Source organism: Lutjanus erythropterus, chromosome 14, assembly GCF_056507025.1.
Source record: "Lutjanus erythropterus isolate fLutEry1 chromosome 14, fLutEry1.hap2, whole genome shotgun sequence".
Lineage (NCBI taxonomy): Eukaryota > Metazoa > Chordata > Actinopteri > Lutjaniformes > Lutjanidae > Lutjanus > Lutjanus erythropterus.
The window spans coordinates 2,848,739-2,872,530 of record NC_139330.1 but is presented as its reverse complement, the minus strand read 5'-3'; the positions used below and the strand labels follow the sequence as shown (position 1 = coordinate 2,872,530).

Here is a 23,792-nt window from a genome sequence, read left to right as displayed (position 1 = left end):
AAGCTATTATTAGAATAGTTAGTGATTAATTTAATGAATGATTGATAATTAATTCATTGTTACAGCTCTAAAGAGCATACAGAGTATTTTGGGGGTATTTAGATGGATAAAAAGATGAATTTGAAGATGTCACTTATAGACCACATGATTCATCAAATAACTAATCAATTTGGTATAATAACCTTAGATCTCCAGTGAGACTATATGCTCAGTAACACCAGCTTATCTAAGAGCAAAACTTTCTGATCTACATCAAATTACTTAAATGGATCGCTGCAGTCTGGTCCTTTTATATCGAGTCAATTTTCTCCATTTACTGATTACAAGCTGTCTTGATATAAAAAGGCAAATTTTCATTTCCACTTCTACTCTGCCGTTTGATTTTCTCTTGAAATCGCACCAGGCACTGTCCACTGTGAAGAAACACAGAACGTGTTCCAGAAGCTTTCAAAACAGCTCTTGAATGACCCACCATTAGTCACTACGTCACCCAACTTCCAGTAGCAGCTATTTCATGAGGAAGTGGGTGAATTTTATTGTGCCACTTTCTGGTGTTATCATTCATTTGTTTACTGTCTGACAGTTCAGTCATCTTTTCATTGGCGACGGTCACCTGCAATTCTTAAAACTACTTGAAGAAACAATTTACTCACAGGGATACCTGATAACTGGATTAGACTATAGAGGAGGATTTTAGATGCTACGACACAGTGTGTCCGTTCTGGGCGAGTATTAGTGCAGATACGTTTCTTATTCTCTTGCACTGCCTGGAAACACACTTTCAAGTGCTGCCATGTCTCTGGGGTCCTACCCACCATGCTCGGCTCCCAGCAGGCAGCACTCTGGCAGCATCTTAGGGTGTCTGGGATCCACCTCCACTTTGATGGATACGTTGTTTCCTGCACACACAGATGGAGATGTGTTATCATACGGATTGATCGGTGTTGCTCTTAGTGTGATATCTGGTGTCAGTTGAAAGATACAGGTTTATGCATATAAACTGTCTTTGTCAGTACCGATGGCGATCCGTCTCATGGTGTCGGACCGGCTGGGTTTTTCCGGCTCCAGAATCCAGGTCTTATTGTCAATTTCGTCCAGGACGTCCCAGAACTCAGTCAGGGATTCCAAAACCAGCAGGAACTGGCTGTGAAGCTGGTCCAAAGTAGTCTACAAACCAAACCAGAACAAACGCAGAGGTCACTCGCAACATCAGAGATTTCAGTGAATGAAAAAAATGTATGTTTGTTGTGTGAAAAGTGCCAAAAGTGCCAAACTGTTGAGTGTGATGGTGGCTGAAATGATGGGTGCAAAAGAGCTGAATAAAATCGGGAATAGATGCTAGTGTTTCAAAGCACTGGCCCCATGGGCCACCAAGGCCCTAAATGTGGTGGCCATAGTACATTCTTAGTGGCCCAAATGTAAACCTCTTTAAAAACAATATCAAAAAGGCAATTTAATGCAACTTAACACAGCTTTCTTTAACTGTGACACTTGTGTTGCCCACTTTCCCTATGAATTGTGATGTGGTGTGTTCTGAAGGCACCGTTTCCAATGAAAAATGAGCTAGACTTTTCAGCTAGTTGAGGAAACTGGTGGCACACACCACAGCACACTGTTCTCCAATCACTCCTTAATGTTCGTTTCATTTATCCACAGTACACTTTATGTGTTTTCTAATTATTCTGTAAGGATCACATTAGCAGTTTGGGTAGGTTTAGTAAACCCATACTTTAGTAGCCCATATCTTACCTTTTTGTGGCCACGGGTTATAGGGCCATGGTTAACGTCAAACCCTGAAACTGTGCATAAAAATAAATTCTGAAGAGAACGGGCACGATGGCTGCTGTCTGCACCAGCGTCCTCTTGAATTCAGAATCCTTTAATTCTATAACTGAGAAGCTGTAAAACTGAGTTTTTGATACGACGAAGCGCAGAGTGCTTCAATTGCTGCGTCTCACTGAAGGCAAATAGAGCGAGCGGAGAGTGCAGATAGCAACTGACCGATTGGTAAAAACTGTAAAAACTTAAAAAGGTGCACACACACATGCTCTCTCTCTCACACACACACACACACACACACACACACACACGCACACAGGAGAGAAAGGGAGGTTGATAGAGGTGTCGGAGAGCAATACAGATGGAATGAGAGGGAAAAAATTAGGGGAAAAAATGAACCAAAAATTATGGGTCATTGTGCCAGCACAGTGCACACAATTAAGCATCGTCCAGGTGCTGAGAGCCTCAGCAATTACAGCCCAATTAATGCCAGTGGCATGATTATGGTTACAGCTCAGGATAACTACGCTAGGCCCAGTTCAGAAAGAAAAAAAACGAAGAAGAGCTGGTAATTGAATTCCTGCTTTATCTGTGAGAAGAACATGAGTGAGAGCGGAAGGCTGTAAGAAAGTATGAAAGAGACTGAATCTGAGCTGAGATATTATCTATTTATGCTATCTCCGACTGACCTCAATTTAGCTCTTAAAAGCAGCTCGGCTGAAAGAATTCACTCCTCTTCACATGGCTGCTATTAAACTTTACTGTTTTTAACCCGTTTTCAATCATGTCTTTTCTCACCGAGCAGAATCAGACTTATAAAGGAATTAAGAATTATTCATTCATTATTGTAAAAAATAATAATGATGATGAATCCCCACAGTTTTAGTCTACTCTCAAGAGGTGTCACAATTCTCCAAATGGACGATTCAATTTGAATTTTGATTTTAACTTTTTTATTTAGTAGTGACAGCTATGCTGTTATTAGACTATTGAGTCCTGATTTGTAAAGATCAACAGATTATTGGTTTTATGCTCTGACAACTGTCATTTACATTCTGAAATTCTTCTTCAGAAAGGTATGGTATCAAGACGGAAAGCCACACTGTGAAGTCTTTCAAGGGTTGTTTTTTTCTTTAAACACTTCTCAAATGTGAGAAGCAGTTGCTCTTTTGTTTTTTATCAGTGTTCACTGAAAACCTTTTCACGTCTTAATATCTCTTAATATCCAGTATGATTGATGAAAAGTGAAATCATCGATCCCTTATCTTTAAGAAAAGACAAACACCGCTGGCACCTGGCAGATAAAAGTGAGCAGCCAAGAAAAAGACAATCAGGATAGTTACTTTCCTTACAGGGATAAATCAGCAGTGTGGAAATGCATGCAAACTATCCTGTTACAAGATAAAATACTCACGAAAGACAACAAACTTGGACAGACATGCAGTCTGCTAACTTGTTGCTCTCGCTGCAGCAACATCAACTGATCTGTTTCAACAACGTCAGGCTGAAAAAACATGAATACAGAATGAACTTCAACTGTGGTTATCAGTTGAGAGATGCGGCGACTAATAGCAGCGGCGTGTTAGAAAAAGTCTAAATAATCCAGGTGATTTGTTAAGTAGAGGAAACACCCCTATTCATGACCACTGACATATCTGACACATGATCGCCCCCTGGTGGCTGGCTGCAGTATAGGTCATAAATCCCATCTCTTGTATTTTAGCAGACAGGACATAAGCTGAATTAGAGCATCAAAGCACACGTCAAATACATTTTTCCCAAAGATGCTTTGTGTCATTTTAGGGAGTTCTGATGATTTTGTTTGTTCAAGTGTTCATTTTTCTGATCATTTTGGTTTTAATTTGTTATTTGATACTATAAAAAAGCAGGTTTCATGCCATGATTGACAGCTGAGGAGTGATCACGGCTCTGACGCTGATCACCACTGTGCAGACTCTGGGTCCAAATGACATCACCAGCACAAGATGGCAGCACTCGTACCCTGAATATTTTGGCTTCATCGTTGTAGCTTTTAGAGATGTAGATGCGGCGTCCACTTTTATTCATGTCAGTGGTCATGACCTTCAAAAAGACTTAAACTTACTCTATGTGGTGATTAAATACAAGACAACACACACAAACAGACGCACGGGAAGGACTTTGAGTAAAACTGTTGATGTGTGTTCAACAGCGGACTCTGGTGTCCACGCTCACATTCACCTTTTTATTCACACTGAAACCTCCACGATTTCTTAATTCATGCTGTTTTTGGTTGTTAAAAATCACCTTTGTGTAGTCTGCGAGCACAAAGGACACACACTACACACACAGAGGTTTATTTCTCTTCCCATTCTAGTTCCACACAAATGCACAGAGTGGCATGTCTTGGCCCTGCAACAGAGCAGGCAATAATTACTCATTCAAATGAACATGTCAGGACTGCCGACAGACAGGCCCTTCCCCCCGCCACACACACACACACACACACACACCCTTCACACATCAGACAAAAACACACTTGGCACAGATGCAAGCACATACACAAACGTATACACACACACACACACTTCATGTTGCAGTGTAGGAGAGATCCATCAACGACCCAGCAGGCAGACAGGCTCCATACGGTAGCGCTGTTCTAAGCTGGTCCTCACTGTACGCCTGCCATGTATCAGCTCAACAGCGCGCACACACACACACACACACACACACACACACACACACACACACACACACACACACACACACACACATTAGCATCTCTCTGCTCAAATTCTCTTTCTCACTGTTCTCTCCTCTCTCTGATTTTTGCCTACACCGTCACTCAGCACACACACACACACACACACACACACACACACACACACACACACACACACACACACACACACACACACACACACACACACACACACACACACACACACACACCCTTCTGTTATATATTTGAAACACCAGAAAGTACGGTCCAGTGCAATGCTCAGATATGGAGCAGTAGTTTCTATGATGGAAAAAGCAACTCTGTGTGTGTGTGTGTGTGTGTGTGTGTGTGTGTGTGTGTGTGTGTGTGTGTGTATGAGTGAGCAAGTGACACACAGACTCAGAGGCAGCGACAGAGATGACAAGCAGAGTCGTGGGTGAAAGAGGCAAGACGGCAAACAACAATAACGAGGAAGCAAAGAGATACAAAGAGCGCACAGCTGGTTTTACATCAAAACAGTTTCATGCCAATTATAGTGGACTACATTTGAGGGGCTGAAAGAGAACGTCTTCATTACAGCAGGTGGAGAAGTGTTTTGTCAAATTATGCAATAGGTAGCGCAGGATGAGTCAAGTGTATTTGTGTAGCCCCTTAATCACAGTTTGAGTCTCAGAGGGCCTCAAAACGTCACATTACAAAACATTAAACGGAAAACATCAAACATCCCCGTCCACATTTGAGGCTCTGAGGTTTAGCAAAAAAAGAAGAAATCTCAAAAGTATCAAATCTATCTGACAAAAAAGTGATGTGACAGACTTGGCATAAGATATTCTCACAACATAACAGCTGGAAATTTGTGGCCTAAAAATGTCTAGTAGACATTTTTCCACTGTGACCTTTTAGAAATGCAGTTTATGATGGTGGACTGAATTTGACACGATTATCTTTAGTGTTCTTTATGTTTCATGTCAGTCAACAATAAAGGACAAGTGTTGTGATTATTAAGGATGGGAGAAAAAATTCTTGAGTATCATTTGTTTTTTTTAACATACTGGTTAGTCCGTTAGCTTGATGTTAACATTATGGGAATTACTATTAACGTGACGATGTTATTGGCTGAGGCACGGCTGCGTCGTGTTACAGCTGCACCACGGCAACCGGAGCTGATCGCCATCATTCCACACAATGCTTGCGATCATTCCATCTCTGACACCAAACACACACTCGACTTATTTACACTATGACGGCTGCATTAGAACCGCAGTATCTCCAGTACTTCACTAAAAGTTTGCATAAAGCTCCATATACAATTAATAACTTCAGCAGCTTCTGTAGGAACCACAACTGAATGAGAGGAGAACTGCTTTAGTTAAATTAATAAGTTAAAAATTGCAACCTAAGGCCATTAGTGAAATATTTAATTGAACATTTTCAGTTTATTGTGTAGTGTTTTGGGGGTATTTAATCACAGTGGACCTTGCCTGAAATGATGAGGACTGTTGTGAGAAGATCACAGAGTGCAGACACACACAAGCTGTACAAACCGAAGGTTAATCATTAAAAACAGTATACAGCAGCGTGGCCTTTACACTTGTCAAACCTTAAATTGAGTCCCGTATAAACACAAATATTTGACCTCAGAAATGGGTTATTAATGTTTAATTCAATGCTCAGTGTTAATTTGGTGCTAACAGTTTTTAATTTTTCCTCCCATGTTTTGACAGACTTTATGAATGTCCTTTTATTGTTAAAAAAAAAACAGGTTTTGTAAGAGGATTTGTAAGATACTGTGGTATAAATTTTGAATTTAAGTATTCCTTTGTTTTTATCAACCCTGCTGAGAGAAAAAAAAAACATATTTTAGCAGCCTGTCAAATGTTAAGCAGAAAATTTAATGTAGAGCTGATGAAATAGTTTTGGTAAATACTTTACTTTGCACATGTATGTACCTGTGGAGTCCAGGTTAAGGCCAGAGGCACCGGCAGGTCAGCTGAGCACTCAGGAGCCTCTGCAGGGTGCTGTGGGTGCAGAAGACGGAGGCTTATATTAAGACCTCATTTACAGTTTTTTTTTTACAATCATTAACATCCGTTTGTCAAATCTATAGTCACATTTTCAAAGCTCTAAACACATTCAGCACAACATCTGTCTGTTGTGGACCATGTCATTAACACAATTCACGTTGTTTTCACAAAATATGCAGTAAGTTAACACGCTTCAAAAAGGCTTAAATCTTTACATACAAGCTTACGCAAAACCAAATTCATAGATCTGTCCTGTCTTATTTATAGAGCTGCAACAGTTAATCAAATATTAATTAACTATAAATTAAATGACAACTAATTCTGTTCTTAATTGTGTGGTGTAGGTGTGTTACTGTGTTAAGAGTTTAGAAAAATTATCTTAAGGTAAATGCTTGTTAACAAATGTAAAAAACTAAATGTAAAATCTAATAAATCTTCTGAATCCTTTCCTTACATCTATCTTTATTTCTTTTTTTTTCCTCCTCTAGCACTTCCTTCTCACATGATTTGTGACCCTGAGTTTCACTGGTCTACATGTATTTTTCTGGTTTCCTCTCTCCGTTCACCTTCAACATCCAGCTACTTTGCGTCCTTTCCCTGCACTCTCCCTCTCTCACTCCCCTGCCATCCAAGCCTCCATGCGTCCATGCCAGTGCCGCCTCCTTCCTAACTGTGCCTGGCGAGGGATGACCTGTCTGGTGGAAGCAGCTGGAACGCAGGGAGGACTCCAAGCTATTTTTACCTGGTGCCAGAGGGGTGAGGAGGGCCAGGTGGGCAGGTGGGCACAGAGTGGGGTCCCACCACCCTCCCTTGTCCCCGGTGGATGTCATCTGGGCTTAGGTAAGCACCACCTCACCATGCCACTCACCCACTAGGCTTAGAATACGCAACCCCACTGTGAAGATAGTTACACTCCTGCCAGCTACTACAGGCTCTGCTCTGACTGAGATTTTAAGAAAAGAGTTTCAGACACAGAGAACTCTATTTTTACTCTACTTTACACTACTATGATTCCATGAATATCCAGTTTACTATACTAAGAATTACTTTTTTTTAAATGAAACCACAAGTTTTTGCAAATATTCTTATATTTTATAATAATAACACATCCAGTTTCCAGTCACACAGAAAAAATTGACCATGTAGGACATGATTTTGTCATAATACATTTTTCCTGACTAGATCATAATGGACTACCTTGAAATACCCTAAAGAAAAAAGGCAGGCATACAACTTTTAAAATTAAAAATAATGAGCTTGGTGAGCAGTTTTCATTAAAGTGACGAGGCACCATCTTTGAGTCTGGAATCCAGATGTTTTAATACATCCATGCAGTGTACAAGAAAAAATGCTTTTTGAGTTGAGGGGATTTTCTTCTAGCAGTAAGGAGCCCATCATGTTTTAAGAAATTTGTCCTCAACTCACCGCGAGGTAGGGCGCATAAAGGCAAAGCACAGTGCTACAACCACTACATCCTGTTAGCCTGGTATACAAATGGCTGAGCTAACATTAGCACTGGATTTAGCTCATATCTCAAAGCCAAACCTGACTGTTCACATTTCACCACAAATAATGTTTACTAGCGAGAATGTAGCCAGATTTAGCGTTTAGTGAACCCTGAAACACTTGATTTGCAAAACTCTTGTGAAATTTGTGTTTGTTGTTCCTTCATTGTAACGCTACACAAACATTAAAATGTTCACTCTTGCGATCTTCCACGGGTCTGGGGTTCCCTTCAAGACTCGACCATCAGCCTCTCCCTCCTCTCCCTGCACATATCTGTGGTCTCTCCCACCTGCATCCTCACATACAGCTCTTATCTCATTGGTTGCGCTTAGAAAGGTCAGTACCAAACAAGATTGAAATACAAATAATTTGAATTTGTGGTGGCCTTAACACAGCTGACCACTGGTCACCCTTGCCTCTAGTCCTCTTAATACAGCCATGCAATTTTCAGACCTACTTCCTGTTTAAACTTTGATCTGCTGTACAATTTTTCTGTACACTGAGGGATTTTTACCTCCTAATAAAGCGGTTTACATGATCAGGCTAAACTACAACCAGCCTGTTTGTTTCAGACTTTGTTGTAGCGATGATGTTGTGTTCTCAGATCTCAACAATAACTTTGTTAAACTATGAAAAGTGGAGCCACGTTGTAATAAACTGGTGTTGTCCTTTAAGGTTAACATGAGGCAACTATTTTTATTAACATTGTTTTAGAGTAGTGCTTCTTATTGTGGGAATACTTGAGCCTATTGCAGAGTGTTACCAGCAACATAAGGGGCACTTTAATGTCACAATTCATACAAAATGATCAGATTTGAGATTGAGACTGTAGAAGTATGTTCTAGTACACTCTGACTGCGAGAGAGTCTTGTCTAGATGCATCTACAATTCAATACTATAATCAGCCAAAACCGCTCCATGTTCCTGGGACAAAATATCATTAAACACACTCTGTCACCTCTTATCTGACAATTTGGAGAACTGTGACATGCAAACATTTCAAACTCCCTGTATTACACTGCTATTCCAGCAGCCTACATTTACCTTTACCTACAGTAGGTAAAGGTTGTGTGTACTTCTCTCAATAGCAGCGAGCAGAGCCAGCAGCTATGCAGATGAGTGTGGGTGTATTGGTTTTCTCTATGCATAGAGGAAGGTTTTCTATCATGCTGGGGTCTATGTGGAGATGTTTTATCTGTGCTACATCTCAGTCACAGCGGGTTATCATGTCTCTCCACACCCTCTCCAGTTTGACCTAGATTTAGGGGCGCAGATGTAAATCACTGATTTGCTATCAGCAAATTGAACATCCCATATGCGTTTGTTGGAGTCGGCCTGTTTGGATTTGGATTGGCTATAGGTCAACATCAAGCTGTAGAGTATTCCATTTGATGATGCATAATTTTCAGTGTGAAAATTATCCAGTTCTTACAGTAAACTGTGTGTGTGTGTGTTTCTGTGTGTGTAGGAGAGTGTGTCTTACCTTCGACTTGAGTTTAACAGTGAGGACGTGCTGCCTTCCAGAGGAGTCCTCTGCCTTCAGTCTCAGCGTCTGGAACTCGGTGTCTATGAAGAGCAGCCTGAAGATGGACGCACACAATACATACACAATAAATCAACATCCATTCACAGAGAAGGGTACACATAACTCTGTAAACTGACATCAGCCATCATCCATCATTAATCACAGCTGCAGAGAGCAATATTGAGACATCAACTCTGCCTTTAGATTTATCACTGCGGCTACCAACGCAGTGACATTACATCAGGCTACAGCTCCACATTCACGCCCCAAAACACGCAACACGTAACCACAGGCTTCTCTTCTCTAAATTTTGATTTGCATTCATCTCCAGGCAAGTGCCTTTTTAATGCTCTAATGGAGTAATACAACAAATCGCACATAACAAATCCAATCGTGCCGAGGACGAGAGCCTCATTTTCATGCTGAGTAACCACAGAAACATGCTGGATTTTATGCTTTCTAGTAAAATTGTGTGCAGACACGCTGACTGTATGTACACACTGTTAATTGCACAATAGTAACCATCACATCACCTGACTGATGCAGGAGAACAGGAGTGAGGACACATTTCATGATGCAATAAAATTACGCTGCAATTTTCCATGAATCAGAGCAGATGCATTCAAAGAATAACTGTGATGAGCGGGAGGATAACTGCTAAAACTAATTATATTTATGTATCAATTCAAAACTAACACAACATCTTAACCCTTTCAAAGACTGATGATAAACTTCCATCTCCATCTTGTTGTGAAATTGCACCTCATTTGACACTGTTTCTGTCATTTGTTGAATAAGGAAACTTAAGCTTAATCTTAAAATGAGAAAAAATGTGTGTTCTGTATCTTATTAATTAATTGATTATTAGCAATTTTAACTATTGGTTAAAGAAAATGCACAAAATTTGCAGCACTACATGCTCGTATTTCTTTTTAGTACTGTATTTCAACTTTTGTCAAATAAACTAAACTACATTTAAGAGCTGCTTACCCAAGAATAATTTCAATGGACTGGACTTTAAGAAAAAGTGCTGTGATTGATTAAATTCTGGGGAGAAACTTTCTCACAGTGACAAGAGTAATATTGTATGATTGATGTTGTTTTTTTAAAGCTGGTGAAGTTTAGGTTTAAAGTTTGCTTAAAGACACTTCAACAGGACACATGACTAAACAACGGACTGCTGCTGACAGGAACAAACACCAGTGTTTTTTGGGGCGATATTTTTCATTTTATTTTGCTACTTTAATGGTCTTGAGATTGAGTGCTGAGGGAAAAATTCTCATTCAGTAGCACAGGACACCCACCGAGCCAAAGAACGAGTGGGAGGAAAACAGCCTCAAGACCCAGAATACGTTCACATCTAATGTGGAGATCAGTTCAACCAAACTTCGTCTTGGTGAACCAAGATGTCAAGGTAGATGGAGGTGTGGTTTACAATGAGTTTACAAGGCAGTTAAACTTGTCTTAGCTCAACTTTGAAGCTGCAACAATTAATTGATTAAAGTCAAAATTCTCTGATTTCAGCTTCTTAAATGTGAATATTTTATCCTTTACTCCTCTATGACAATAAACTGAATACCTTTTGATTGTGGACAAAATAAGACATTTCAAGACTTCACCTTGACTTTTGATTGATTGATTGACATTTTTTACAATTTTCTAACACTTTATTGACCAAACAAGAACTCGATTAATCAAGAAAATAATCAACAAATTAAATGACTATGAAAATAATCATTAGTTGTGGTCCTACACAGCACCCAACCCGATATCACTCTTCCACTATTTTAGTAAAAAGAATATAATACTAAAGCTTGTTGTTTCAGACAACGTCAGAGGTCAGAATTTCAGTTCCCATTCCAGTTCAATTCTGTCTGAAATTTTCAACTTCCACCTTAAAAGCATTCCATGTGCAAAAGTAAACACAAAACACTGCTGACCCTGATAAATTCATAACTTCTGTGGCAAATATCCACTCAGCTGAACCCTCTGACATGCATCTTCCTTGCATAAACTACAAAAATGAAGAAAAATGACAGGTTAGGTAAAAGGCGCCATTGTACATTTTATATTACAGCACTTACTAACATTTTCAACATATGTTGACATCAATTTACATGCAGAACAGCATTTACTATATTATAGTATGTATTATTTAAGGCGTCTATGGATGCTGCCACTTTTGTGTGACACAGACAGAAGCTTTATCATGAAGTCAAGGTAGAGGGATTTGCCCAAAATTCATAAGTAGGAACTCTAGAAGGAGAATTTCGACCCCTGACGTTGTCTGGAACGCAGCATAACACCACAAGGACTTGAGCTGTAACGGGAGACAGATTCAAGCTCTCATAAAATTGCGCGTCTCCAGTGACCTTAGGATAGGTTCACATTTTCAAGCTTGAATCAACCTGTAAATCAGAGCCCCTCCTTCCTGAGCTAATTATAACCTATTGAGGCTGAGGACAAAACACTGTCAGATTTACTGCCGCTCCAGCACACTGTGAAGGAACCACTTCCTCCCCCGCTCAAGTCCCTCTCTGGTCTGCTGAGACCCGGAGACTAAAGACTGATCTGAGACAAAGGATTTGGACAGTCCTCCTCCAGATTTACAGTACATTACGATGGACGCTCTGTGCCGAGGCTGACATGGCTGTATATCTGCGGAGGATTTATGGAGTGTGTTAGAGAGGAGTGATGTGAGCAGTGTGCTCAGGAATGACACACACACACTTAGTGAAGTGATGGAATGATGGGAGACGGTGTCCAATGTGCCCGATTCATAAAAGTGTCTGCTCACTCAAACACTTGCAATCAAACACGGGCGAAGGGCAACAGTGTTGAAGTGTCATACGCACACTAACAACTACACATACAAATAATATCATGATCACACAAATTCAACTCTGTGTCCTTTTCTTGAATGCTGACCTGATAAATTTCTGCTCCCGCACTTACTCACTTTCATCATCCCCTCATCTCTTCAACTCTACACCATCTGCAGATTAAGATCACTCAAACACACTGACCTCTCTGCTTGTTTGTAACACACACACGCCTCTCACTATGCCACATTTTAGGGATGTGTCAATACCGATGGGGGATATACAGTAAAGGCAGAAATAATCTAACAGCTCAGATTTTCTTTATATCGTCAGGTAGGTAAGGGCAATAAATCGATGTCATATCAATACTATGACACTAGATATTGTCTTCTGGAGGTTCACACAAGGAAGTCCGGTTCCTGAATCGATCCAATGAGAGGACGATGCATTTTCAGTTGAGCAAAACTCAAACTGTCCAAGAATTGTAAGAATTGGTGGAAATGTTGTTCGTTTATTGGTAAGACAGTACACAGGTAGAAAGACAACCGATGGCAAAATTTATACCTGGATGGCGAAAATCCTGGAGCGCCATCAGCAGGTATTGAATAATATAATAATGCAAGGACTTCTCACTTTGTTGTGAGTCCAGGTTTGTCTCCTGCCAGGCCATATTTTGGTAGAGAACGCCACCACTAGTTCACCGAAACAGGAAGAGAAAACATCTTTAACGAATGAAATGACTGTTTCAAATGGCGTTCACTAAACCTGAGTATCGCAGTATTATGCTTTGTGATACTGTATTGTGATATGTGCAAAGATTTGTGGCAATGGTTTATTTTGTGTTGTGATTAAACCCCCGACCACTAGACAGCAGTGTTGTTCTCTCTTCAATGTTCTGACTGCATTAAAAAAGTTAACCTTCACCTTAAACTGTTGACTAAAAGTAGATAAAAAAAAAAAGAAAAGAAAAACAGCAATCTTTAATCGTTACCCTGGTATCGTGACACGTAGTGTGTCGCTGGATTCTTGCTATCACACAGCCCGTGTTCACACAAAAAACAAACTTCTCCAGAGTTCACTTGACAGCAACCCAAAACTAGCCCTCTGATGTGGACAGTTGCAGTTGTTTGGTTTGGACCCAAGTTCCAGTCCGGCATTCAGGCAAACTCAAATAAACTGCACCAACACTCCAGGATTCGGTTCTACCAGACTAAACGAGGCTGGTGTGAACCTAACCAACCTAATTTATGGTTACTGCGGTGTGTGCAGAGTTCAAGGCAGGAGCGTTCTCTCCGCAGAGGTAAAGTATTTTATGGTAAATGCAGCAGCAGCGCAGTCAAACTATGTATGTCAGTCATCAGCTGTCAGTTTATGCAAATAGAATATTTCCCTACAAACAACGAACTGCAGTAACCATAAATTACAGTTAAGTGATTTTCTGAACTTACCAGACTCTTCTAACTGTTCTGTTGATCATTATACCCACATTCATGTTGATTATTTATTGAAAATAAATCAGTGTGTTCATATTCTGTGAATGCACCAATAGTCATCCCTAAAATATTGGCAAGATAACGACAGAGGTATTTGGTAAAAAATATTGTGATATTTGATTTGTCCATATCACCGAGCCCTATCCTCAGACACACATGTAGAAAGAGTACAGGAACATACCGTAAAATAACCATTACTGTTAACAGCAATGAATGCACAAATCTGTCACGCAAGACCAGTTAACAAACCTATTCAAGTGAAGGAAGTGAGAAGCATCCAAATGGACAAATCAATAATAAGAAGTTGAGTTGTTGAAATAAAGCGCTGGTGATTTGCAGAGTGCATGATTTAAAAGAATGCCGGTTCTCTCAAAAGGAAAATCTTAGCTCTTTAATCCTATTTCAGTCATGATACCTGAGTAAATCACTGCATGCCCTTTGTATTTCTGCAGTCACCAGTCTGTTAGGCCTGATGGGAAAACACAGCACATGGTTTTTACAGGTTTTAAAGACACATATTAGACATTATAACATTTTTATAAAGGAATTAAATTAATCTTTTACTACCCACTATTCCACCTGCAGGATGCTAGCAGTATATTTACAATATACACTGTGTGACTTGAGTTGAGTCAATAGGATGTTATCCAACCTTTCAAATTAGCAATTAATTCAGTGATGGTTAAAAAATAGAAGTCAGCTGTCTAAATGTATTGCACATCTGCTACTGGAATTTAACGCCCAGCCCTATGTTTCAGTACTGTAGACAGACTTAAAGGATGCTCCGATCAGGATTTTGTGGGCCGATCACCAATCACAGGAAGCAGTATTAGCTGATACCATTTGCCAATCATGAAGTCTTATTTATCCTGGAGCATTATTTATTTATTCAACTATTAACAACATTGTATATTAAGTATAAAACAACTTGAAAATCATCACAGAAGAACTGGGGACATGTTGTGCAAGAATAGTGATAAAAAAAAATTGAAACGTTCTCATTTTAAACAACCTCTGTCACCATTTGAGTATAGACTTCTAAGTTTACAAGGTGCACTTGAATGCACAATGAAGTCCCCGTCTCTGTTTGTGTCAAACGTTGCACCTGTAAACAACACCAAAATGTGGTAGAAGCTCTCAGCATGTTTTTTTTATTATATAACTATTCCTTTTGAGATTTACTTGCCAAAAGGAAAACCTACATACATTTGGCGCTTGATGGGTGTTTGTTTTGGCTGATTGGCTCTTCTGATCAGCCTTTACAGAGACCAGTGAAACTACTTTGAATGACTATCAGCCAATAACGAATGATGGCCGATTAGAGCACCATTATTAGACTGACCTTTTCAGTCTTTGTGGTAATTTCCAAATAGAAAGTCAAAAATAATGCAAGTATAATGCATGACAAGGTATTCAAGTAGAATGTGCAGAATGCTAAAAAAAACTAATATGAGACATAATATGCAGGTGATTTTCCATGAAGCAGAAATAATGTAAGCTTTAGCATATATTTTATTCTGTATTAAGAAAGTCACACCAGTACTGAGCATCAACCAACTTTGAAGGTTTAGGGGTTTACTTTACAAACAGTACTGGCAGTGAAAAAGTCAGTGCATCACTAACACACACTTCCATCTCCTCTCCTCTGGGGTCTCACACCCAGGATAGCAGGGACTAGCTGCCGCCCCTACTTGGCCATGATGGAAACAGCGTGACAGTCAGACGTCCTGCTGGGAAGACTGATGAGAGCATCCCATTTGCAACTCCACAGCCAAGTGAGCTGCTTCCAGACAGTGCACACCACGCACAATTGTGCTCGTGTGTTTGTGTGTGCGTGCGCATGTCTCTGATTTTCTGTGTGTGTGTGTGTGTGTGTCGACAAAGTGATTAATGAATGGTGAGATCAACACATATGTAGTGCTTGTGTGTGATGCATGAGGAATTCACATGCAAAATGATGCCATGCACAAGGTACAATAGAGGACGATGTAAGTTACATGCACACAAACAATGTATGTGCATAACAAGTGCACAAAAATACAAGTACACTAATCTCACAAAGCCCAAAGAAGACTACTATATACAAGGGTGGAAATTACAGAGGGCAGGGGGAAAAACCAGACAGTTGTCTCCCTCACACATCATTGGAAACATAACTATATAATTTTATGTAATATAATAATATGCTCTCAAAGCACTTGTGCTAATTACAGATGAAAAACAATACATCTTTAAGCTTAAAATGATCGTTTCCCACACACACACACACACACACACACACACACACACACACACACACACACACACACACACACACACTAGCTCTTGAGAGGAGTGTCTGTAGAGGAAGTTCTGCAAACTGGAAGTGTGTGGCGTCTGACCTCCAGTAAGTCACTAGTTTGCAAATCTTAATTAAAGGATGTGTCAGATGTTTTACTTTACTTTTACTGCATTGTGTTTACTCCATGACATCACGGTTGAATCTTGGGCATCAACGCGGGCGTGTCCTAATGCATTAATGCTTATGTAGGCAAGAGGACTATCCTTTATAAAAATCGCGGTTTCTTTTTTTTTATTACAAATGTCAGATATGTATTTATGATATATACTTTGTTAAATCATATCAAAGTACTTTTTGTTTTATAGATGGTAACATTAATATTTCTATAACATATTATTTAATAGGTCTGGGTGATCTAGCTGAAAAATCTATTACAACAGTGAAGTGACATATTTGCCAGTATTGACAATTACTGATCATGTAGGTTGTGACTGACTACATGTTGTGTATTTCAAGGGATTTCAAGTGATAAAATTAGCAAAATTACCAAAAACCTTGACATTGTGACAATACTTTTAGAGTTGACTGCTGGCGTTTTCACAAAATATTAAACCCATGAGATTTCTTTCATCAATAATCATCAATAATGTGGATATAACGAATAAGTGGCTAAAGACGAAATGATAGAACAGTTGGTTCAGAAAATTACATCACATTACTGCAATGTAAATTTAAAGTTAACTTACCTAAGTAATTAGGTTCTCAGTGTATTTTTTTTTTTCTGCATGTAAACATGGCTGCCATGATCTGATTTTTTTTTAATGGAAAAAAATTAAGACTTAATTCCTTAAAAAGTTGTTAAAATATTAAGTTTCTATTAGGCCTCATAGCGTTCTGGATTTTTACAAAGACAGATCAACTGAATCTAATTAGGCATATATTTACTTTAGTTCATTTAATGGGTGTTGCCTCGCTGTAAACAATAGTTTTCAATGGACACTGCTGTTTTATTATTACCATTAAAATAATTATTTAAAACATTTGGACATGCTGGTGCAACCCTAATTCTCCAGTATATATTACCCCCCCCCCCCCCCCCCCAACAGTAGCATGAAATATCTGCCCTTGCCTATATATTAATTAGCCTGGTTTGCAGTCTAACTGTGCTAACCAGGACATTTCCATTACTTACTGGACGTAACTGCATAAATCCCAGTACTATTTGTCATTGCATTTACATCACATGATTGTAGAAGTCATTTATTAGCTGGCCTAATAATGTAACAAAACAAATATGAGAAAAAAAAATCCGTTAGAAAGCATCTACTCCCTCAGCTCAGGCCCCGTTTGGCCCAACAGAGCCCTGCAGTCATGAGAGCCGGTGTAACTGTCCTCAGCAGAGCAGCAACACAGTGTGACAGAGTGATAACACTGTGAGAGGAGACGACGCTCCGCACCGCTCTGTCTGTACACCGAGAGGCTGCGAACATGGAGTGCCAGCTGTGCCTGTAATGAGCCCCGGAGCTTCCAGGGCCACGTTTTGGGGCCACCGAGTGATGGCGGCTGACCTACTTGACCTCATTTTCCATTAATTAACACATGGTGCGCCATCTCCAGCCAATTAAGATGACCACACTCTCAAATGCAGAGACGGAGACACACGGAGAGACGACAGAGAGAGAAAGACTCACTTACCTGGCCCAATCAGCAGACAGAATTACAGCTGAAAACCCCTGGTGGCTATTAGCACGGCCCATACCAATTAAGACGCTAAGCGAATCTCGAGTGCTTTGGAGATTGAGGCCCACTGTGTATAATGCCTCCTAACCGTAACACGACACTGAAAATGATGTTGGTCCCATTTCCAGCATAAAGCATACCTTCACCCCCCCCCCTTCTCCTATTACAACCTGAGAGTCTTCAATTAGAGCCATTTGCATTTTGCTAATATCATAATTGTAGCCATGGTCATTAATAGGAAAGTGGAAAATGAGTGTAGTAGTCAAGGCTTAATCCGAGCTCGGGGAGAATAGCTATCTTACTAACCACCGCCACCCCCCTCCTCCTCCTCCTCCTCCTTCTCTCCTGACGAGTGGAGACGACGGTATTAGCGGGGCCTGTCACCGCACGTGGGCTCAGAGTTATTAAATGTGACCTGGATTTAACTATAACTCAATAACTAAAAATAAGGAAGTCATTAAGAGCCATTTGTTAATGTGGAGCTGTGTTGTTGCAGGCTCTCCAATCACTTCAGACTGCTGGGGAAAAAAAAAAATAAAAAAAAACAAGCGCTGCTCCATATAGCGTTCTCGCCATATATACACCTCGGTATGTTAATCCTACCTCTGGAGAAAATACGTGAAAAAAATCTATGTCAATAACTTACAGTTTCAATGATAACTTTTCCTTGTGTTTGGCTTGTGAGTCTCCTACAACTGCCTTTTTTTTCTGGCCCACGAACTCTGACCTGTTCAGTACAAGATAGTAAGTTCCCAACGTGGAAAACCATAGAGTTGACATCTAGATCACTGTGAAACCAACTCTGCAGGCAAATTACTTCCAGAGTGTCCTGGGACCATGTAAGTGGGGGAGTGAACATCAGCCTGGTGTTCATTAAGAGAAAATAATTATTTGATTATCACTTGATTCTCACCGTACACCAATTTTAACAACTGTTTGCATTTAGTGAAGATTCATTTAGCAGCACTGCAGCAGTAGTTTACTGTCACAATTAATCTCATCTTTCTAGGAACTACTTTCTGTCTATCGTAGAAAAAAATAAGTTCCTGCATGAAACTGCTCACAACAAGGTCTGTGGATTATCTTCAGTAACCAGGTCATGGTTTCTGGAAAGAGACTTTGCTGTTGAGTTTTTCCAAATGTATTTTTTGGCTGTCTGAGCACCACAAGCTGAGTGCTATCTTGTTCCATTATACTGGAGAGAAATCAGACATCAAAAAAAAAAATCACAGGTAGGAGGAAAATATGTATGTTTGATGTTGGGATGAACCGTCCCTTTAAGGGACCCAATAAAAACCAGATGATAAAAATACAAGACTGCATCTTTTCCAGGCCTACAGTAAAGACAGGGAAACATGTCTGAAAGCCACATCTGCACTCCAAACAGTTAATGTTCAGCACTGTGTAGGATGTGATATCTGAGTGCTGCTGGGAGTTGGAGTATCTACACTGACACAAATAAGACTACATCATGTTTCCACCACTACAAAGTACCGACAACTTTAAAGATGTTTTGATACCATTTTTTCCTTCCTGGTTCCAGTCAGTTCACAGACTTGTGTATCCGCTGATAACTGATCCAGCAGTATTGGTTGCATCAGAGGGGTTTCCCATACTGGTATCAAACTGGAGCAGTTCTAGTTCACAGGAACTAAAAGGTACCTTCAACCCAAAGCATTTCCACTGCGGTCTAAAGACTTTAACTAAAAACGTAGTCCGCTGATGTATGAAAAAACAACAGCTGTTTTTACACATTTTTACAATAGTGCCATATAAAGCAACAGATTTTTTATTTGTGTCAGAGAACAACGATCAAAAACAAGAATGCAGACTTTTTAAACAGGTAGCTGAAATAAAATGCTGCAAATTCTCAACCAATCAGGAATATCCAGCCCTGCAAGCCCCATTCCTGAAGCTCCTGTACTGTAAAGTCGAGCAGGGCCTGTTTGGAGAGTAAAATATCCCTGGATCTTAATTTCAATCCTTGTCCCTGTGGTTTCTCCAAATGTTCCTAGTCCTCGGGGAAAGTTCCTGCGGTGGAAACGTGGCTCAAGTTTAAGCTATTTAAACATGTTAAGTTCTGCTCTGCAAAACTGTTATGGGCAAAGGTTCAATATTTGATTTCTAGACAGAATAATGCACCCCTTGTGTATGTGAAAATTCTATTTTCATTTGTAAAGCTGGCAACATAACGCTCGCTGCCAACTTTCCCAACATTTGAATGCTTCGTGGTTTATGTTTCTTTAAAACCTGCTTCCAGATAGTGTTAATGCTCCTAGTAGTCACTTACTTGCCCCAGCCAAGGGTCTCCATCTCAGAGATGAGCTGCGAGTAATACTGTGGAGGCGGGATGGAGCGGCACCGAGGACGACTCTTCAGACCCACTTCCTGCAAAGACAGATAGAACGCCTCTTATTTTAAAGCTCAGATTACTACTGTGTGCACATCATCACCACTTCACCACACTGCATCGTTATCTTTCTACTAAAAGCAAACAACAAACAGTAAATACAGGGAAAAAAAAGAATCAGGGCCAGCAAGTCTTGTGCCTTTTGGCTTCAGTGGCAAGCACACAGGCTGTTACACTTTTCATTAATCTAACAAAATATACATGTACATGTCTGCCTCACAATCAAGGCTATTGATAGTGCCTGAAGGTTCCCATTTGCTTCCTATTCATGAAGCAACAATGTCAAAGTGACCGTGCTAACCACTGTGTCATTCTCCTCCTTACCAAGACGGTCTTCAGCTCCAGAATGAAACTGACAAGATCGGCCGACTGCTGCAGCCTCTGCGAGAAGTCAAACACAAGAGAAAAGACATCCTTGAATGGGAGGATAATGAAGTGACAGTGTCTATTTTTTTTCCTCTAGCCAGCCATTCAAATCAAACACAGTGTTTGTGATTAATGGGGGCTGCCACCAGCTTTAATAATTAATGATAGCTTAAAGGCTGTGAAAATAATGAACTTTGCAGCCCGGGGTGAAATATCAATCTCATCCAAATAACCCTGAGGGGCCACATAACAAATAGGGACATTTTCCAGGCGATGTTAATTAAACAGTGAAAAATATTTTTCTCTGCTTGTGAGTGAGGCGAGCCTGATGGGTGACAGAGAGAACAAGAACGACGCCGGGCGCGATGCACAGAACACAAAGGAGCCAAAGTGACATGACAAAAAAATATGAGACACAAAACAGTCACCCTGATCTCAGCTGGCAGACACAATATGACAAAAACAAATAATATGACAAAATCTGCAGCAAAACACAACACAGGGATTGGTGCTGCGTGGAGAGTTTACCTGTTTCACTATGTGCTCATACCCACGCAACAGGTGCTTTAACTGCCAGCAGCAGTGCAGCCTGCAAGAACAGAGTTACACATAGTTACAACAAATAAAACGGTAAATAAAACACATTTTGTTAAATGCGATTTCTGACATCAATATATCCGGTCTTGGTATCTTGTAAAGAGAAGGTGAAATGATCATTTGTACCTGGCGTGTGTAAGTTGGCGATCTGGTGGCAGCAGAATCCTCAGTCTGAAATCTTGTTCCTGTCCACGAGACAGAAGAAGAAGAAGAAGAAGATAGTTTATTATTATTACCTGTCTAGGAGAAAGTCAGTTTTACATGTATGGCTGCAACTAAAGGTTATTTTCAGTGCATATTAATCTATCGATTATTTTCTTGATTAATCGATTAGTTGTTTGGTGAAAAATAATAGTGAAAAATATCAATAAGTGTTTCCCAAAACCCAAGGTGATGTTCTTAAATGTCTTGTTCTGTCCACAACCCAAACATATTCAGTTTACTGTTATAGAGAAGCCAAGGAACCAGAAAATATGCAGCTTAAGAAAACATGAAAACTCAAGTAAAGAAGAAAGAGGAAAATATCTTCATAAATTTCTAACAAATGCACAAAATTTAAAAAACGTAAGTGTTTCCAGAGGACATGAAGAAGTGCTGAACACGCTTGTTGTTGCCACGGTTGTGACTCATGAACTTATTGTTACGAGTTATTCTGACATCTGCTTCTCTACTCTGAGCATGAGCTCAGAGTAGCCGATGCACAAACCTCATGAGACCTTGCAGAGTGAAAAAGTGGAATTCTATCAAGGACTTTTAATGATTTGTGAGGATATTTAGCATTTATGACAGATAGTTTACTATCCTAACACACAGACTATAGCCTGCATGATAATCATATAGGCATTAGACCAGAAATACAGGCTACAGAAGGCCAAGCATTGTGATGATAAAGAGATAACTTATGTGTTGATATTTAAAAAGTCACTAGCACACAAGGGGGGTGTTCTTCTATGGTATGTTGCATTTATGTATCTGGTTGCATTGGTGTATTTGCAACGTGTTTTTTTAAATGCTACGCCTGTGCTGTGAACACATCACACACAGAATCTAGGCTGCACAATATTAAAACAAACCCACTTGTGATTATTTTGACAAATGTTTCAATACCAATATGATTAATAAGTAGTGTGGTCATTTTTGCATCGCAATTTTCTCAAAATCATGATGATATGACACTTGTTGGCATCTGTACCAAACAAACATGCTTTCTCACATCTGGCAGGTCAGGACACCTCTGCAGCACCACAGTACTTCATTATAGCCTGTCAAACATGTTTCCTTTATCAAAAAATTGCAGCCTCTGCAATTTGGATATTGCACTTGGCCATATTGTGATTTTGATAATATTTGGATTAATTGTGCACTCCTTAGGGAATCATAGTGAATCATTGCATGACTGTAGTGTGATATTTAATACCCTTTAAACTGACTCGGAAGGGGGAGGAACGCATGGCCTGCCAAACTCCACTGAGAAATTGAACAATATAAAGTCTCTGCACTTATAGTCAAATGTGCACATTGTGTGTAACATAACGTTGCACCTCAACTGAATCACTAGCATCAACTCTTCAATTCTGCAAACAGCATACAGAGAAAGTAACAAACTTCAAATTCAAAATGTGGCTTTTTACAGTTAGAACATGAGTGAGAACATGACGTAACGTGACAGTAGTTAGGTGTTGTAACGTGTATGTAAAACAATAAAATTGACACAAAAGTAGTTTTTCTAAAGTCCCCAAATATTACACGTAAGCCGAATTCACTACCAGTTCATAGACATTCTTAAAATGTATGAATGTATATTCTAATACACATATAAATTTGTGCATAACGAGGAATCTTTAAAATAACATTTTTTTAATGTAGCTAGTTTGGTGGATGGGTGTGTTGACTAGAAACACATTAACTCACCTGGACTGTGATGAAGCCGTCATAGACAGTTTTCTCCTTGTTGAGAGGTAAAAGCAGCGGGTTGTCTTTAATCAGTGAACCCTCCATCGCACCACCGTTAATCAGTCAACCTTTCAGTCAGCTGTCCAACCAAGAGGACTGCTTCCTTAGCTAACGTTAGCAAGCCTGACAGTACACCCGAGCAATGATTTTAAGATATTTAAAGGACTCGAAAGCCTCGACGAAACATTTCACTTGCTGTAGATGATTCCACCGACGCTGTTAAATCGCAGAATTTAGCAAGAAGTCACTTTGTTTTACCCGAACACATTTCATAAAGTTGAACCTAAACGCCTCACATCGCGCCATGAAAAACAAAACTGGTGACATCATGTAGCTGCCTTCAGGAACGTATCGGAAATATAGGAATTATGACACACTCACATGTTGGTGCGACGTTTAAATGTCAAAGTGTGTGAATGTGTCATATCGCTGTACATTCATTGTATCACCGTTATTTGCAATGATTACAAGGCCTGTTATGACTTTAAAGGCCCTTTATTGCAATGTCTGAGTCAGAACTTATGAATGATATCGTGTTTTACAGAAAAAGAGTGTTTGAAGCTCTGTCAAAAATAACTTTATTGCCGTTGACACT

At 39.8% G+C, this 23,792-nt stretch overlaps 1 protein-coding gene across 1 annotated transcript in view; it reads right to left on the bottom strand.

Moving 5' to 3' along the window:
• fancl (FA complementation group L) overlaps positions 1–23,509 on the bottom strand; it is a 48,939-nt gene extending 25,430 nt beyond the window's left edge. The window contains exons 1-9 of the mRNA XM_084735477.1: positions 23,156–23,509; positions 21,371–21,429; positions 21,176–21,236; positions 20,606–20,662; positions 20,162–20,259; positions 9,494–9,590; positions 6,430–6,498; positions 1,017–1,167; positions 816–899 (exon numbers count right to left, since the gene is read on the bottom strand). Coding sequence (XP_084591603.1) covers positions 816–899; positions 1,017–1,167; positions 6,430–6,498; positions 9,494–9,590; positions 20,162–20,259; positions 20,606–20,662; positions 21,176–21,236; positions 21,371–21,429; positions 23,156–23,242 — 763 coding nt within the window. The 5' untranslated portion in view covers positions 23,243–23,509. The remainder of the gene's footprint in view (positions 1–815; positions 900–1,016; positions 1,168–6,429; positions 6,499–9,493; positions 9,591–20,161; positions 20,260–20,605; positions 20,663–21,175; positions 21,237–21,370; positions 21,430–23,155) is intronic.
• Positions 23,510–23,792: the final 283 nt, after the last annotated feature.